This window comes from Perca fluviatilis, chromosome 23 (assembly GCF_010015445.1).
Source record: "Perca fluviatilis chromosome 23, GENO_Pfluv_1.0, whole genome shotgun sequence".
Classification (NCBI taxonomy): Eukaryota; Metazoa; Chordata; class Actinopteri; order Perciformes; family Percidae; genus Perca; species Perca fluviatilis.
Window position 1 is genome coordinate 11,981,284 of NC_053134.1, and position 17,282 is coordinate 11,998,565.

Consider the following 17,282-nt stretch of genomic DNA (forward strand, 5'->3'; position numbering starts at 1 on the left):
ATCAAAATCACTTTTTGGCCACTTAGGGGCAGCAGAAACAAGCTGTAAACAAAACGCTGACATATATCCTTTTTAAAGTTGCAAATTTACACATCCAGTAGACAGTGTACAGGTATTTTTATTTTTTTAACCCTAAGCCTTTTTTTTATTACTAACCCTAACCCTGCTGCTGGGAATGATACTCATGCGAGCATAGATTTGCCAAAACATTAAAGTTGCATGCTGGAATATCAAAACAATTTGCTGAAAGACACTGAAACAGTTGAAAGAGCAGAATTGGGTGATAATTCTCTGTGGGTTAGTCATTACAAGCGACCCCTTTCACATAAAAATTGTGATGTGGTGCAACTGCTTAGCATGTTATCAGCCAATTGAATAGGCGTTACCAGTTGTTATCACTACCATAGAGATAGGGCCCTACTCTATCAGCTAGTTGGCTCAATAGGCCATTATCATCCATTGACAAGCTGGATCCTTGCTATTTAACTTGTTGTACATACAGTAAATTTTGATTCAACTTTCTGGTGAAAAATAAAAATGTTAGCTGATACGAGTCTGGGTTTATGGTGTGTAATGCATGATAAAAATGATATTTCAAAATTCTATTATAATAATATTTCTACAGCAAGTCTAAATAAATTTGACTTATGGCCAGGCGGTTTTACATTTGTGAAGAATCAGACAATTCAATCCAACAACAAAAGCAAACCATTGTGGTGAATAGACTTAAATCATCTTTAATAGCATGTTGATACACTGCAAAGACAGGTAGAGAGGGATTCAAAGCCAACTGAGGGAGGTGATGGTACATATCTGTTACACTCAGTTTCCACCTGTCTTACCCTAAAAATGTCCACTTTTTTAAACTAGTTGGAGCAAACAGTGTTGAAGAGCCAGACAAGCTCCACACTGGTATGGCAGAGCCCTTTTTTCAGTTTCTTTAAGAAAGTTAGCCACTACTGCTCTTCCATGTCATATGCTGCACTCCCAAAATGCTACATTGTTTTGCTTTCAAACATAAAGTCATGATTTTCAGTGTGGCTCATATTCATGTTTTTTTTTTTGCACACCCAGGATATCTATCTCTCAAAATGCTTAAACACATTGTCAAGTAGGAAAAACTATGCAACCATTAAGAAAGGGTAGTGATAGACAGGGAAACAAACATGGCCACGATTTGCCATTGTAAATCCATTTTCTGTTTGAAGGGCTGTTTTCTGTCATAATTAATATTTTTTAGTTCAACCACAAACAAAAAATGTGTCATCTTCATCTTTCACTAAATTCAGTCATGCACAAACAATAAACAATAAAAATGGGAATCAGTTCAATAGGCCTCTAAACTGATAGCATGCATGAGAAAAGAATCACATTTATATGTGAATGTTGATCTAAATCACAACAATCATCCATCAATGTTAAATCCATAATATCAGAACTTTCTATGTTATATGCTGAAATGTATTACGCAACCTCCAAAAGTTGTTCATAGCCAGTGAAAAATATTAAAATTGTCATAATAGCTCTTCATTCATTTTGAAAGCGCTAGTTCTCCTCATTGTGTTATTGAAATATGAACAAAAGCAATTACCGGGACAAACTGGAGAGAGGTCACATTGGTTTACAGGAAAGTTAGGATGCTACTGTGAGGACACACACACACACACACACACACACACACACACACACACACACACACACACACACACACACACACACACACACACACACACACACACACACACACACACACACACACACACACACACACACACACACACATCTCTGCCAGACAGTTTTTTCTGCAACCTCTGTATTTCCACTGGGTGAAATCATGAGTGAAAAAAGACAGAAAAGATGAGATAGAGACCTCCCCGCAGTGGCTCTGTGATTATAAATCAACAAATCAGACAGGTGGGGGTCAGATGGGAGCAGAGTTAACCGAACATCCATTCCACAGTACCTGGCGGGGCTTATGTTTAAAAGATGGACGCATTCAGCTGCCCTATTTCCGAATGAAGGACGTGTGACAGGGCAATAGCATTTTGAAGGGCAGCAGTAGCTTGCTTGTCCTTTCTGACACTGCTTGAATGTGGTATTTACAATCTAGGCTGGGGTGAAATGGAAAGAGATCAGATAATATGTTGCTTTTGTCCCGTTCTTATTTAAAGCAGGCTAGCGAACAGCACGAACAATACCATTAATGCCAGCATTTGCAACAGAAGCTGTGTGTGCGCGCCTGTGTAGTTTTTTTTTGCCTTTTTGAAAATGTCAGACTGAAAGGTTAGGAAGAGAAAACAGTCACAAGGAGCTGAAACAAAACCTGGGAGTTGTTCCGACATAAATAGACAGTGTCTGGATGTTTTGTGGGTGTCCTGCATTTATCCACCGACGGAAAACACACAATGGTGGAATATGTTTTACACAAATCAAAATAAACACAGATCTTGACATTTAACAGTTGTAGCAGAAGCATCTTCATGGAAATTCATGGCGATTTACTGAAAAAGCAAAGAAGCGTTTCCTAAACAACAGATGACAGCACAGTGTACATACAGTATATTACATGTGAATGGTGAATCATTGTAGCTATAGAAAAGTCCGAGAGCAGTTTCAGCAGCTTAAACGATTTCAACAAAAAAAAGTTCCCTCCATCAGCAGATAACATGTGGAACGAACTCCTGGGAAGCGTTATCGATAGGCTATTAAATATGAAGAGTAACAGACAAACAACAATCAACAGGACCATCCTGGGCTGAATTTTTGGTTTTGGAAGCAATCCGCGTGATTAGTTGCTTTTGTTTCCTGCCATCCTCCACTGTAGAAAGATCTATGGAGAGTGACAATTGAGTTAGAGTGTTTTCTGATGATAGAGAGCCACAACACGACAGAGGAGCGGATGACAAATGCAGCTTATCGGAGGTCGTTTTTTTCCATTTTTTTTTTTTTATCAAGGGGAGCAGAGAAGAAGAGAGAAGGCTCTCCGTCACATAAATAAATCATCAACAGAGCACACAGGGAGATTTAAAAAAGATGAAATATCAGGTTTGTTTTTCTTTTTTTTTTGTGTTCCTTGAGGGAGAAGTGTGACTATTTTCTCAAAGCAAAAGAAAGGAGTTTTTTTCTTTGTTTTTTTTTCTTCTAGCCCTAGCGTTTAGTCAAGTGCAAAGAAGTCAGTGTTTAGTGAAGGCTAATGTATTTTGGCACACGTTTTCAGTAAGTGTCAACGATGCACGCACGTGCACATACAGCACAGTAGGCATGAGGTTTGGGATGATAAAAGCGAACAGAAGCGGAAGGTCCTTGAAGTGTGTCCATCCATCACAGTCCATTTATGTTGGTTTTGGTGATGAATACCAGAGCTAGAAGGAATCCATCCAGAAATGGAAAATCTGTTTTTTCTCTAGCAAGAGTTAAAACTGACAAAAAGTTATAGAAATTTGTTAAAACTACATAATATTTCAAAATACATGTGGAATCAAGTAAAACTTTATATATGCACTTTATTTCTCCGTTTCTCTTTTAAAACCTTAATTTTTAATTTTCGTTTATTTTTTTCCTTAAATATGCATATAGGTGAGATTTCATTTTTTCCATTATAACTCTTTCATCTGTATGTATATATGTACATTATGTACTTTTAAATAGGTAGAGAAGGGGTAAGGTTCGTGTGGGAGTGTGTGTGGAAGTGTGTGTTTTCAGGGAAAGAATCCTAATTCATTTATTTACACCATGCTCCGAGAGCCACTTGGGGTCCGGTGTAGACTGAGGCGGGGGTCAGGGGGTATGTACTGGTGCGGGTGGTTGTAAGGAGGAGGTGGGGGAGGCAGCGGGGGCTGGTGGCCATCGGTGCCATGGGAGCAGTCCGGCGAGCGCACCGGGGTGGACATGGCTGACTGGCTGAGCTGGTGGTGGCTGTGGTGGTGATGCTGGTAGTGGTGGTGAGTGGGCGTTTGGCTGAGGAAGGCCTCCATGCGTCCGTGGCCGCTGTTGTCGAGCATGATGACCTTAACAATCTGCTGACACTGGATGAGTGTCTCGGGCCGCAGATCAGCCATGCTGACAGCCGGCTGCTGCTGGTGCTGTTGGAGGTGGAGGTGATGGGCAGGGGTGCTTGCCGCTGACTGCAACTGCGGGTGCTGAGGTGGAGGCGCCGGCCCATGGGTTAGCCCCTCGGGCCCCTGCTGGAAAAGCAGCTCCCCCCGGTGGTTAAGAAGGGCCAAACTCTCGGGACTCCGAGCCGTGCTGCTGCTGCTGAGCTGGTACGTCTGAAGCCTGTTGTGAATTGACACCTAGTTTAGAAAACAGCCAAGAGAACAGCATCAAATGTTATAAAACTGGTTCCTCCTCTACAATCCGTCAAGCCCTCTTTTTTTTTTTTTTGGGGGTGGTAAACGCACAGCACACACACACACAGGGCATGCGTGGGGGCTTAGGTGTTGGGGGTCGGTGGAGGTGTAAAATCATTGGGACTACTGCACACTCCCCTCCCTCCACCCCTACAGGTACTGGGACAGTGTATACTGGATGCTGGGAACACCAGTGTGTGACTGGGGACAGGAGGAAAGTGATGGGGAATGGGGATAAGAGATTTGGTGCGACGCTACAGAAGGGGCCCGGTGGTTCCAAAGGGGACACTGAGGGCCCCTGTGTCTCCCTTCCAAACCACAGTGTGGCGCTATGGTGACAGTGGACACAAGGAGACTTGAGGGGTCGGGGTAACCAGAACATAGACGGAGGTCATACGAAGAAGAGGAGGGTGGAAGGAGAGGAGGTGAGCAGACTGACAACCACAGACGTCCACAGGCAACACTCATCAGAATGCAAACCTCCCTATGTCACATTTATTTCAACTCTCTATTTTCTGTAGATACTTTCCTTCCCTCAAAGAGTACTTTCTGCTGTCTGTCTTCCTTTTATTATATCTTTCTTTAATTCTTTATATGTCTCCTATTGTAGGAAACTTTTCCAAATCACCTTACACTGCATTACGTTTGGCCAAAACAAAAATATAGGGAGTATCATAAAAATTCACAGAATGAGCACAAACTGAAATGCATATAATGTGTAGTGGACAAAAGTTATGTGAAAATTGTAAGCAACAACAGCACATCAGTGATGCCGATTTTATATTTGTCGCAAGCTAATGGCTAGGGTTAGCATAGCATGTTTGTCACCTTTAACAAGGTAAAGTATAAGTTAAATTATTGGTTGATATAACTAAATGTATTTCAATTCAAATTTAAAGTAGACAACTCTCACTGCTAGTAGAGAATTTACTAGTCCCAAGTCTATGGATCTGCTATGTACTGTAAGTTTGCAGACTTTCTAACTCCATACTTTCAAGCAGTCAATAGTAGTTCGAAATATCTTAGCTTTAAATTCACTTTAACATACTGTGAGCGTGTCAATCAGAATATAGTTTCCCAGCAAAACTCTTCACAATGGTGACTGTGTGAAAAAGGTCAACGGTAATTCACCTGCAATATAATAGACTTTTAATGTGAAGTATCTGAGGTAAGAAAGGACTTACAGCGGTGTTCACTCATTCTCTTACTGGAGCCGATGTTACTCTTGTGTGAACGAACTCTATTAACATTTGCTCCTATTCAATCTGCCAACAACTATTTCTCTTTGACGACTTGGCACATATACTTAAGAGTACAGTATCAATGAGCTCTGAAGCACTTTAGATAAAGAATGAAGGATTTCGCTGACTTTCTGGTGCCTTTCAAAAGTTTGATGTCTAAGTAGAAAGAATACAGTTTTTCCACAGATGACCAAAGGAATTATAGTGCTGGATATAAACATTTCCATCAAAATGTTCATTACATTAATAGATTTGGTTAGTTTGGCTGGTAAAAAGCAGCAAAAAACTAACCTTTCCTTTCTGATTAATGTGTCCGAAATCACTACCCAGTTATTACATAGTGCACTTTATTTATTTGAGTGTCCAAATTCTGAGTGTGGGATTTATGCACTAATGTACTTTGTACTACTCCCCTCAAAAATGCCCACAATGGAATGAAAAATATGTACTACTATAAGTACACATAAGTAAATACAGTGCATAGGGAGTGATTTTCGTCAAAGCTAAAGTAAATACGCCCAACCAAGAAATAGATTTGGCACATAACTGTAAAATCACAGCTTGTCATTATTACATTTCTGTTTGCGTATGGATTAAACTAAAGAGATATAACGTGTTATTTCAGAAGTGCTGATAGCTTAGGACAGAGTCGAGCTAGCTGTTTCTCCTCTAGTCTTTGCTATGCTAATCTTCTCCTGACTCTACCTCCATATTTGACAGCTTGGTGAGTGTATTGATGTTCTCATCCAACTCTCACAAGAAAGCAAATACGCATATTTCCAAAAATGAGTTCTTTAGGCTGTCAATGAATGCCATGTGAATCCAATGACACATTAGTAGGAGCTATTCCTATTAAAATTCACTTCTTTTTTTACCATGCAGAAAAAACTAACTTGGCTGACTGTGATTACACAACAAGGAAAAATGACTTTTTTGTTAGGATAGCAAGTGCATCAAAAAAAGGAATGATCATTGACAAAGTTTTATTGATTTGCAAGAGTCTCAATATAAGTGACCACCGCAGCATTAAAGTCTGAATCTTCTTTTTCTTTCATTCAGATGCATTATAGTCCTTTGGTTACAAAACCTACTGTACATGTGATTTAGACTGTCGAGGCCACGAGGAGGTGCATCGTTAGCAGGATTGGTTGCATCTGAGGAGAAGCTGGTAGAGCTTTCAAAGGGCTCCTAATTGCAACGGTCTTTGTTTGCCAGTCTTTTCTGTGATGATTGCTTTCTTTGTGTTTGGTTTTGCTTTTCATGTCAAAAAAACCAACAATCCACATAGCTGTTCAAACATGTCATCATCATGTCACTGGTATTGCTGACTGACAGGCCATTACCATGACTGTGTCTTCAAGGGTGTAGATTTGAAAAGTGAGGGGGACATATAAATGACACCCTTGACTATCTTAGGCCACGTCCACACGTACAAAATCAATCTCCCCACCCCCTCTTCCTTGGCATCGTTTCAAGAATATATGCGTCCAAACGGATCCACTTGTAAATGATTCAACACGCTACTTCACATTCCAGGCCTGTAGGTGGCACTGTTTCTGCTACAGAAATTCACCAAAAATGGAGAAGAAGAGGCGGAGCATGCGCATAAAGCTTGCGCGCTGTATACAAACAGACAATAGAAGAAGAAACCAAACACAAGAAGAAGACGACGAAAATGGCTAGTGCAAGGAAACCAGAAACTAAACAAGCATGTAGTCCGCCATTGTTGTTGTTGTTGTTGTTGTTGTTATTATGAGACGTCGTAGCGGGATAAGAGGTCGAAGGCTTGAGGTCGACGGGTGTGGCGATGACATCATCGATACGCAAGTATGCGGCTTCGCCGTCAAATTTTTTCACCCTGGGACCAGGTTTCAAAAAAGTGCGTCGTTTACAGGATTCGTTTGGACGATCGGCCAAAACGATGCAAAACGTGCGTTTGCACCAAAAAGCATTTCCGTGTGGATGGCCCCTTAGAACTCTTTAGCCACATTGAAACTACAGTACAGACTAGCGTATTGTTACTGAGGGAGACAGTACATTCTCAACACCTCACTATCAGTTTCTGCTGATAATAAAAGCCTGCTGTGAGATTGTGCATGCCCTTAGTATAAGCAGAATTCTCGGTGTGACCCTCCTGCTCTCCAAGATAAATGTGTTTCGACAGCTAACGGCTCCCCACCAGCCACTGACATTTACTGCAGGCTGCATGGTAGAGGGGAAGACGGCTGGTGAAGGTAGCTCAGACAACCATGAAGACTGGCCTCTATCAGGTGTATTCAAAACCATTAATGATGGCTGCATTCCACTTGGTCCTGGTATTGTGCATGCTGACTCACTGAAATAGCTTACTGGGACACTTGATGGAATTGATCCATCGTTAAGGTTATCAATTTCAGCTGTGCTTTTCCTACTATGACAAATCAAAATGTCTGCTGTGAACAAGGTCCATTATGAGGACCCAAAGGCTGCTAACAGAGAGAGCCATTGTGTTCAGAAAAATTAGCAGATATTCCTTACACAATACTAAAAAAAACATTTAATTTTTATGTCTTTTAAATGTCTCTAGTGCAGCAAGGAATTCATGCTCGCTCTGCTGTAATTATTGTCATTCTACAAGCATTTGTGGCTTCGAGAATGAAATAGCTCTAAACCATTTTCAGTGTTATGTATATGCAATTACTTTTGCTCTAACCAGCACCTGAGAACGGATTTACAGCCTAACATAATACCAGTGAGCTGTGTGGAATTAAACAGCCACTGAGTGTCAAATTGACCCTGTGTTATTTGGTTTTTCACTCCAGCCCCTCAACTCAACAGCCGAAATGACTAGGGAAAGGTCATCGGATGCCACTAGAATGGTAATTGCAAAGCCCCATGGGTACTGTAGTTCAGCCTGCTATGCTGCTTCCACGAAATGTTCGCACGAGACGTTTTCCCTCCGAGATCTGGCAGAGGGGTGGGGAGGTGACGTCTCCGGGTCAAATGAGCGTTAAATTTATCCACCCGCATCTCACTGTGTTAATTAAGGTCTTGGTGATGCATGGGGTAACACACAGTATATGCATTCCGCACATGTCCTCAGCTACTTTTAGCAATGACGGCTTTCTTTTTTTTCCCATCAAAAGAGTCACAATTTCTGCCTGAGCTTGTGAAACTAATTACAACCTATTCCTTTTTAGGCTTACAGATAATGTTTAAGCCTCAGAGTCTGATGCATTTTCTGTGGGTTGAACCTGTTTTGACTGTGACTATGACTTTATTAATTTCCCCAAACCCACCATATTTAATTTTTGTATGGCAAAGGGGTACTTTTATCTAATATTAAGTTTGGTTGGGTTACCTCACATGCCCGCAGCACTTTACTCAGCAACATTCGTTCTCTCATCCACTCTTCACCCACTCCTGCTTGACGCCTCTAGCCCAACAGATATGACTAGTCCTGGGGTTTCATCCTATCTCATCCTACCTTGATCATGAGACACTGCACTGACTTACCTGTTTTTTGGGACTTGGCCCTATCACTAAGCACTTACCTCCACTGCGTTGTGTCCACTTCTGTCATCTATCTCCTGGTTTCCTGGACAGAGGAAAAAAATAGAGGGAAAAGGGATACAAGTGGCAGCAAAATGTCTGTGTTAAACTGTATTTTTTTTAATATTTTATTGCATGTTAAAATGTTTTAGGAGCAAGAAATACACCTTAAAATAAGGCACTTTATATCATGTCATCCCTTACCCTAAAGGCAATGCATTTAAGATTTGTTAAACTGCAGCACCCTACGTTTTAAAGTAAAAGATTTGTTTTTCATCAATTCATATAAACAGCAGAGGTTCAACTTTCGTTTCAACAGCAGGTAAATTAATGCAATTGAGGACAAGGTCTTAGCAGTAGGTTTTAAAATTAAAAAGCAACGGTGTACACACACTCACACACACCTGATGGGGAGCCCTGTTTGCCATGCAGCTCTAGCTGTGTGCCGTTGTTCTTTACGGAGTGCGTCTTGGCTCCCTGCTGCTTTTCCAGCTCCCCTGCAGAGAACAGAAGACAAATAATCATCATAGAATCACCATGACATGAGAAAAATGTATAGATAGACAGGTAGGTGTTGATGGATAAGAGTTACAATATTAACCGGCATAATTCTACAATTTACAACACACACACACACACACACACAGACACACACACAGACACACACACACACACACACACACACACACACACACACACACACACACACACACACACACACACACACACACACACACACACATTGCCTTCCCCTCCCACTCTCTAATCTCAAAACACAACTTGCCATCTCTCTAATTACACTTCACACTTGATGGTAATTGCATGTCATTTCCAATCATGATGACTAAATGTTGTTTGTCTCCAACACTGCACTGCATTCTAATTCTGAACTGCAAAACTGCCCACTGCGACCTTAAGGGTGCAGTACCCAATTTCCTTTAATTTTGGTGCAAATGTGACAAAAAATTGACAAACTAACAGAAAGTGTCCTGTTTTGTAGTTTATCTCGGATGAAACTATCAATAAACAGTAGAAACACTTTATTTTACAGGTCGGCATTTTCCCAATGATTTAAATGGAGAAGTTCTGTCAAGGAATTACAGGTTCCTATTGAACCTGTAATTTGTATATTACATAGTCGTTTCCGAATTTGTATATAACTCAATGTACTACAGAGTAATTGACCAAAGGTACACTTAGGTCTACAGACTAAAGTATGAGCAAAGGAAACATAAATACCGAACATTATGTGATTATGTGAAATGCTAGGTTTTTTTTAGCATTAGTGTAGGACTGAATTAAAATGATCAATTCCATTTGGACTTTTACTCATTATAAAGATCCAAATGCAGGAAAAAAATGCACCTCCATATAAACAGATATTGTAATTTCTCCTTCCTATTTCAAAGAAGGAAAGCCCAGACATAATTGAACCATGCCAATATGCCAACAATACAAAACCCATAGAGGGAAGAGGATGATGTGGTGTTTTTCTCCACAAATTGTGTTCCTATGTTATGCCTTGAGAAAAACTTTGTGCTGTTTTTATGTCTTTAAACAAATATGTCTCAACATGAGTTCTTATATGTGTGTGTGCGTAGGTTATTATGTGTTTTTGTGCATGGTAACGTTCTCCTTGTTCCTCTCTACTGAGAGAAATAACTTCCGTCTGTCAACCACTGCCTGTCTCCATATGTTGTTGCCTGCTCCCCGGGCTGCCGGCCCTCCCTCTATGTGAAGGGTAATGCAGTTGCGTCAAATCCCAGCAGGGATTCTCTCTTTGATGCCCACTGGCAGGAGCCAGGCTCTGGATACTCCGGTTGTCTATGTGGGTCAAAGTATGTGCATGTCTTATTGTCTGGAGAATTTCATATGCATGCAGACCCAAACAACCCAGATGCCTGGCAGCTTTCAGGAACACTGGCCTCCTTTCACCTCCAATTAACTGCCCTACTGCAAGTCTGTTTGAGCAGCAGTGCACCAAAGGAAACAAAATGCAAAATTAATTTTGCACCTACACAAGTTGGCAAATAATAATAATAATAATACAAAACAAAGGATGGCTTCTGACTCATGCGTATTATCTGTGGACCTATTGCTTCCCATACAGAGTATCTAAGAATCCACAGTAGTCTCCCACTTTCCAAGATGTGAGATTATTGATTTTCTCCAAAAATTGGATGCTGGTTGCATTGCAATGGGAAGAAATACACACAGACATTTCATTTGATAGACACAAGCCAACACATGCACAGAGAATGAGGATCATTCTGATTTAATAAATCCAAATGTTCAAAGCATTTACTACGAATATTAACAATTATTTGCATGTTCTTTTGGCCTTCTTTATGTCACATGTATCCATCATTTTCCACTCTGTATTTGGCAGCCTCCAGTCTATGTGCCTCCAGTCTTCCATTGTCTTATCAAGGGAAGTACCATATAAAGACAGACACTTACACTCGATGCGTATCTGCTCCATCTCTGACACCTCTGCAATTGATTCCTTCAGGTCTTCTACAAACTTGAGCAGCTCCTCAGCACTTTGGGCACAGAAGTTAAGTACCTGCTTCTTGTCTGAGCCAAAAGGTGAGAGGATGGTGATGCCATGAGGATAGTCTGGGGAGCGCAGAGGATATTGAGATGTTGAGACAAGAGTAACAAGTGAAATTGTAAGAACTGTTTGCAAGATATTAGCAGGTATAATACTACAGGCGTGTTGCATCAAAATGCCTTAATATTCAGATATGTAAACTAATTTTGTTGTCATTTTAGGGATAATTTTATTTACTTAGCAAATGTGGAATGAAGGGAGTTTGGGTAATTACATTTTTAAAACGTGCAAAGGCATGATTAATGTCAATATTTTCTACGTGACCAACTAAGTCCAGGATGATGCATTTCTGCAAACATGAATATAATTTAAAAAAAATTAGCGATAATAGCAATAACCTATTTCATATACAGCCATAACTCATATACCCTTCATTTCAACATGGGGGTACTTTCCCCTGTTTTTGTAACGGTCCGAAGCATTGGGTCTTTTATGTTTTTCATGGCAGCTGTCTGCAGGGAAGACATCATGACTTACATTCATTTTCAAACAGGTGAAACTGCATGCCAAGTAGGCCCATAGCTTTGCAGAAAGTGTAGGCTGCAGAACTCTTTTTCTTTGGACAAAGCTTCAAGATCTGCAGACAATGTAAAAACAATGAGAAACCAGAGTAGTACCAATTCTGAATGACAGGTGAACCCATTAAATAACTTTGTTCAGTGTTCTGAACTGAGATTTCCATATGACAGAACAAACTCAAAGACAGCTCAGAAATATTTTATATATATATATATATATATATATATATATATATAATTATATAATATATAAATATATTCAAAGAGCAGATAGAGTTAACATTAATGTATGTTTACAAGCTTCAAAGTGTTTCAGATTGTGCGCTAGTGCTCTATGAAAAACACCTTGGCGAGCTTATTTCCCGATGTATGAGAGTTGTTATGCAGATTTTTCATTAAATGACCTTCCAGATCGAGAAAGATGAGGCAAATCTGTTTTGCAGCGCTACTGTGGGGCATAATTTACCAGGCGAACAGTATTAAACCAATACATCATATTGGCACTTTAAACACTTCTTGACATGTTCAGGCTGCTAGAACAGGGGCCAAATTCAAAGTAAAGTCCCCATCAATTCAATTTCGCAGTAAAATCTTTCAAAGACGATTTCTGCCCCGCTTTCAAAGCTGTCGGGAGAAAACGTCTCGCTGGAATATATCGCACCGCTGACTTTTAGTGCCAAATGAATAGAATTCCACTGTGATGTCGGTAGATGACTTCTTTCACCTCTCACTTCAAAATCGGTCTTTCAACCTCCTTTTCCTGTTTCCTGTGTCCAATTACTTTTATGCTTTAGCAGAACAAGTAGTTGGGGAAGGGTAATGCTGCTTTTTGTTAGGCTGTTTTTTTTTTGCAGTGAGATCAACATTTGACATAATTATGAGAGTAGTAAAAATGCTTATAAGCGCGTTCATTTTGCCCAACATTAAACCTTTGATAATTCTCTAATGTACACGACTTTGGACCAAATTAACAACTTCTCTGTGCTCCAAAGGATACACAACTTTATTACTAGCCCTTTAAGGTGCTCTGCAGGGGACAGATCTTTGCTTATGAGTGCACTGCACAAATGCATTTGCTACTATCAATTATTAAAAGAAAGGGCCAGAGAGGCCCGGGTTATGAAACAACATAAAGGAAGAGAGGGAGCTTACAGTCGAAGTAGGTGCATTGCAGCTGTCACAACAAAATACGCAGCTTTAAAGATTGACTGCGTGCAGCAGAAACAACCATTTTAGAGGTGGTTTGAAAGACACTGTAAACAACATATACATGACAAATATCTGAATTATTACACTGAATCTCTTTTTCATACTTACCACAATGAGATCATTGAAGAGGAAGACTTCTCTCTGGTGTGCTGCCTGTTTTTGGGCCTTGTTGACATCGGTCACCTCAAAAAGTCGACTACAGCACACCAGTCTTCTATGAGGGACGGAGAGAACCTGCAGAGGAAGACATCCAGGTAAACGTAGAGCTTCAGTCACTCAGAGGAGGTGTCTGTCTGAGAGGCTTTAAAGTCATTCAAGACTAAATTAAGAGATAGAGGATAAAGGGGACACTTCCCCCTATGCGAAACTAGGGAAAGAGTATTGTGAAACAGGGATACTTTTAATGAAATGACTTTTGGCTGGAGTACTACACATTATTCACTGGGGTTAAAAGCTGAGAACAAAACCCATTAAACACAGTTTGCTGAGACAAATTAGCGACATGAAGACTAGTCTCGCTTTGCCAGACCATCCACACGCTGCGGAGGGGAGGAGGGTCTGGCACAGCGAGACTGCATTCCGGGATGGGAGAGAAACGTGCTCTGGTTTATTGACATTTCTTTAAACCAGTCACAATCGTCATGGGCGGCGTTAAGCTCCGCACGGAGCCACTGCAAAATAGTCGTGCGAGACAAAACTCAGATTGGACAGATAGTCTAGCTAGCTGTCTGGATTTACCCTGCAGAGATCTGAGGAGCAGTTAACCATAGTCCTCATAAATCCACCGGAGTTTAAAATTCCAACACAAAGATAGCTGAAGGAAATGGAAATCGGCGAAAATACATTTCCTGCGGCACCGGAGCAATCCCGGAAGTGAAACGTCAAGGATTTAGACTACAAGAAGACTGACAAAAGAGTCTTAAAAAAACATCAATTAGAGAAACAGATGAGACTGTGTTGTTTCAAGATAGACAGATATCCAAATCCTGTGTTCCCCTAAAAATTACATATACAGTTGTTTATTGTCATATTGTTTTATGTGAAGCACTTTGTGATTTTTATCTATGATGAGCACTCTATAAATGCATATTAGTTACTTACCTACATAAGCATAAATGCAGGTTTACACTTGAAGATTCTTTACTAGCTGTTTATTTATTTACTCTGACACCACACCAAATCGGATTAGCAAAGGTGGCAACGGTACATTTGAAGGTCTATTGTAATTTTTTTTTTAACAAAATGCTGCAGTTGTGTTGCTAGAGGCCTGTCTTCTCCTCTTGGACTTAAGTGTTTTTCCCGTTTAAGCAGATTACACTACAAAAATGGCGGGGACTGATCTAATCATGTTCTCGCCCCTTGACACTCTTGTCTCTATGTCATATCACTGCAGGAATCCAAACTGCAGCTGAGTGACTGTCAGTTGACGTGGAGTTGATCCCCTCTTTATGAAAAAATAGAAATATACATCGCTTCTGTTCAGTTTTCTCTCTGTGCATTTCCCAATTTTTATTCCCTCTGCTCCCTGTGGACTATTTTCAATGCAGTGAGTACACACAAAGCCTCTCTCTCTCTCTCTCTCTCTCTCTCTTTTTCTCTTACTCTCTCATCACTGCAGGGTCTACAGACTCCCGCCCAGCTGGCCACAGCCAGCATTCTTTCTCATTACACTAATGTCAGAAACATGTAAAGACATCATTAGTTTGAAATGCCTCTTGCCCGTTCAAAAAAATAATAATACAGTCCTTCCCTGATGGGATCATTAAGAAACAGTGTTGCAGGAGAAAGTTAAGTTATACAATTAACAAATGAATTGTATAACAAAAGAAAAATCTCAAATCCATATCAAATATTTAAGGACATTGTAGGTGTTTGAAAGTGCTCATATTATGCTCAATTTCAGGTTCATAATTGTATTTAGAGGTTGTACCAGAATAGGTTTATGTGGTTTAATTTTCAGAAAACACCATATATTTGTTGTACTGCACATTGCTGCAGCTCCTCTTTTCACCCTGTGTGTTGAGCTCTCTGTTTTGAGGCATCTCACTTCTGTTCCATCTTTGCTGGGAGTCACACATGCGCAGTAAGCACTGCTAGCTTGTAAGTTGCAGAGTATGAGAGCATGCCATGCTAGCAGCTAGGCGAGCATTATAACGTGTGTTACAAAGTGATGCAGGTTCATCACGGAAGTAAAGGCTGGACTACAATAGAGCTGTTTGGAGCAGTTGGTGAACAGTGTTTTCTCTGGAAGATGGTAAGTCCCTTTGGGGTGGACTTTGGGCTTTTTCACTTTGTAAATTTATGACATGCACAAAATAACACAATAAAGGAAAGGGGAAAAACCAAAAAGCATTCTAATGTGGGCTACTCCCTCTTAGCATACCGGTAATATGTTTTATATCCACAATAAAGTGACTCTGACACTTGCTGTTATAGTATTTCTAAGGAAGAAACTTTATCTAAATTATTTTTATGGTACACAGCTGGACAGCTCCCATGGGCAGGAATAGTCACATCCTGTCACAACAATCCATCATTGTTTTGGCTATGACAACAGTCCCCTTGTCATCCTATGGCTACTCATCCATCACTGAGAGACACTTAAAGGCACACGGCCAAAAAAAAGATGGCGGGAATCTTTTCAATGTCATAGTTTCAATGTCATTCCTAAAGTTAACAGGAATTAAGGGAAATTAAATGTAAAAATAAAAATAAATTAAAGTTAGAAAAATACTGAAGGCATGCTAAATGTAACCGACTTTAACTAGCTTTGATAATTGGCTACTATTTTTCAAGCTGCTATCATCTCATCACTATCTAAATTAACTTCCTATTTCAAAAACGTTTCTTGTATAAACTATGGAACTTAAGTACCAAGAGGATCCAGACACTGGAATAAGCTCACTCTGTGTATTCTGAGAAAAAAATCAAACTTAAATTGTGGAGAGAAAAAAAAAATCTAAGTGGCTCTTGCATGTGGATGCAATATGTTTTTACTGTGCTAATTAATTCCAGAGTCTATGGGAACCAAATCAGCAACTTTATATATATATATATATATATATATATATATATATATATATTTCATAAATGAAGGATTGAAACACCTTGGTGCACTGATAAGATTAAAAAAGAATTCCCTGAACTGTTGAATCATTTTAAAAAGCCTTCCAGTGTAATGAGTGGGCCCACACAGCACATTCCCACATGAAACAGCGTAACAAATCAATTATAAAGCTAAATATGTCTGCCTCTGTGTCGGTCTCTGACTTGTTAAGTCTAAAGCACATAAAACTTTCCACAGAAATATTCACACGGCGAATGAAAACAATAGCCACAAGTCGATGTGAGCATTTTCATCTCTGTAGTTGACTTTTAACTAAAGGCCATTCCAGTGTTAGGTTCAACCACTTACATGATGCTACTCATTTGCACTGACCAAGCCTTTTAACCTTAAATAGTTTAAAAAAGACTTTAATGATAGCGGTGGTTAATGACGTATCTAGCTGGAGTAATGACCTGAGGTAATGATCGTGCTGCTGACGAGACATTTAATGGCTAATAAATGTGCTCAGATAACACAGCTAAGGCTAGGTGAAAGTCATAAGGCTTTGACTAATGAGTAGTGACTTGGCATGGAGTAAGCAAACAGTGTGTGTGTGTGTGTGTGTGTGTGTGTGTGTAATCATTCATGTTTTTGTGTGTGATTTATCCTGCTTTCTACTATTTGAGCAAGCCAAGAAGATTATAAGTGTGTTGTAAAAAAACAAAAAAAAAACAATTGTGTAATGGAAACAATGATTCTGTTTTTTATATCCAC

At 40.0% G+C, this 17,282-nt stretch overlaps 1 protein-coding gene across 5 annotated transcripts in view; it reads right to left on the reverse strand.

The window, feature by feature from the left end:
* Nucleotides 1-714: 714 nt before the first annotated feature.
* The window catches only part of iqsec3a (IQ motif and Sec7 domain ArfGEF 3a), a 101,793-nt gene continuing 85,225 nt past the window's right edge, over nt 715-17,282 (reverse strand). For 4 of the 5 annotated variants that reach the window (XM_039791443.1, XM_039791446.1, XM_039791447.1 and 1 more), the window contains 6 exons: nt 13,571-13,696; nt 12,213-12,312; nt 11,582-11,740; nt 9,526-9,618; nt 9,124-9,167; nt 715-4,292 (listed from right to left, as the gene is read on the reverse strand). In XM_039791443.1, the coding sequence (XP_039647377.1) occupies nt 3,726-4,292; nt 9,124-9,167; nt 9,526-9,618; nt 11,582-11,740; nt 12,213-12,312; nt 13,571-13,696 (1,089 nt within the window). In that variant the 3' untranslated portion in view covers nt 715-3,725. The remainder of the gene's footprint in view (nt 4,293-9,123; nt 9,168-9,525; nt 9,619-11,581; nt 11,741-12,212; nt 12,313-13,570; nt 13,697-17,282) is intronic. The other variant, XM_039791445.1, reaches the window with a different exon arrangement.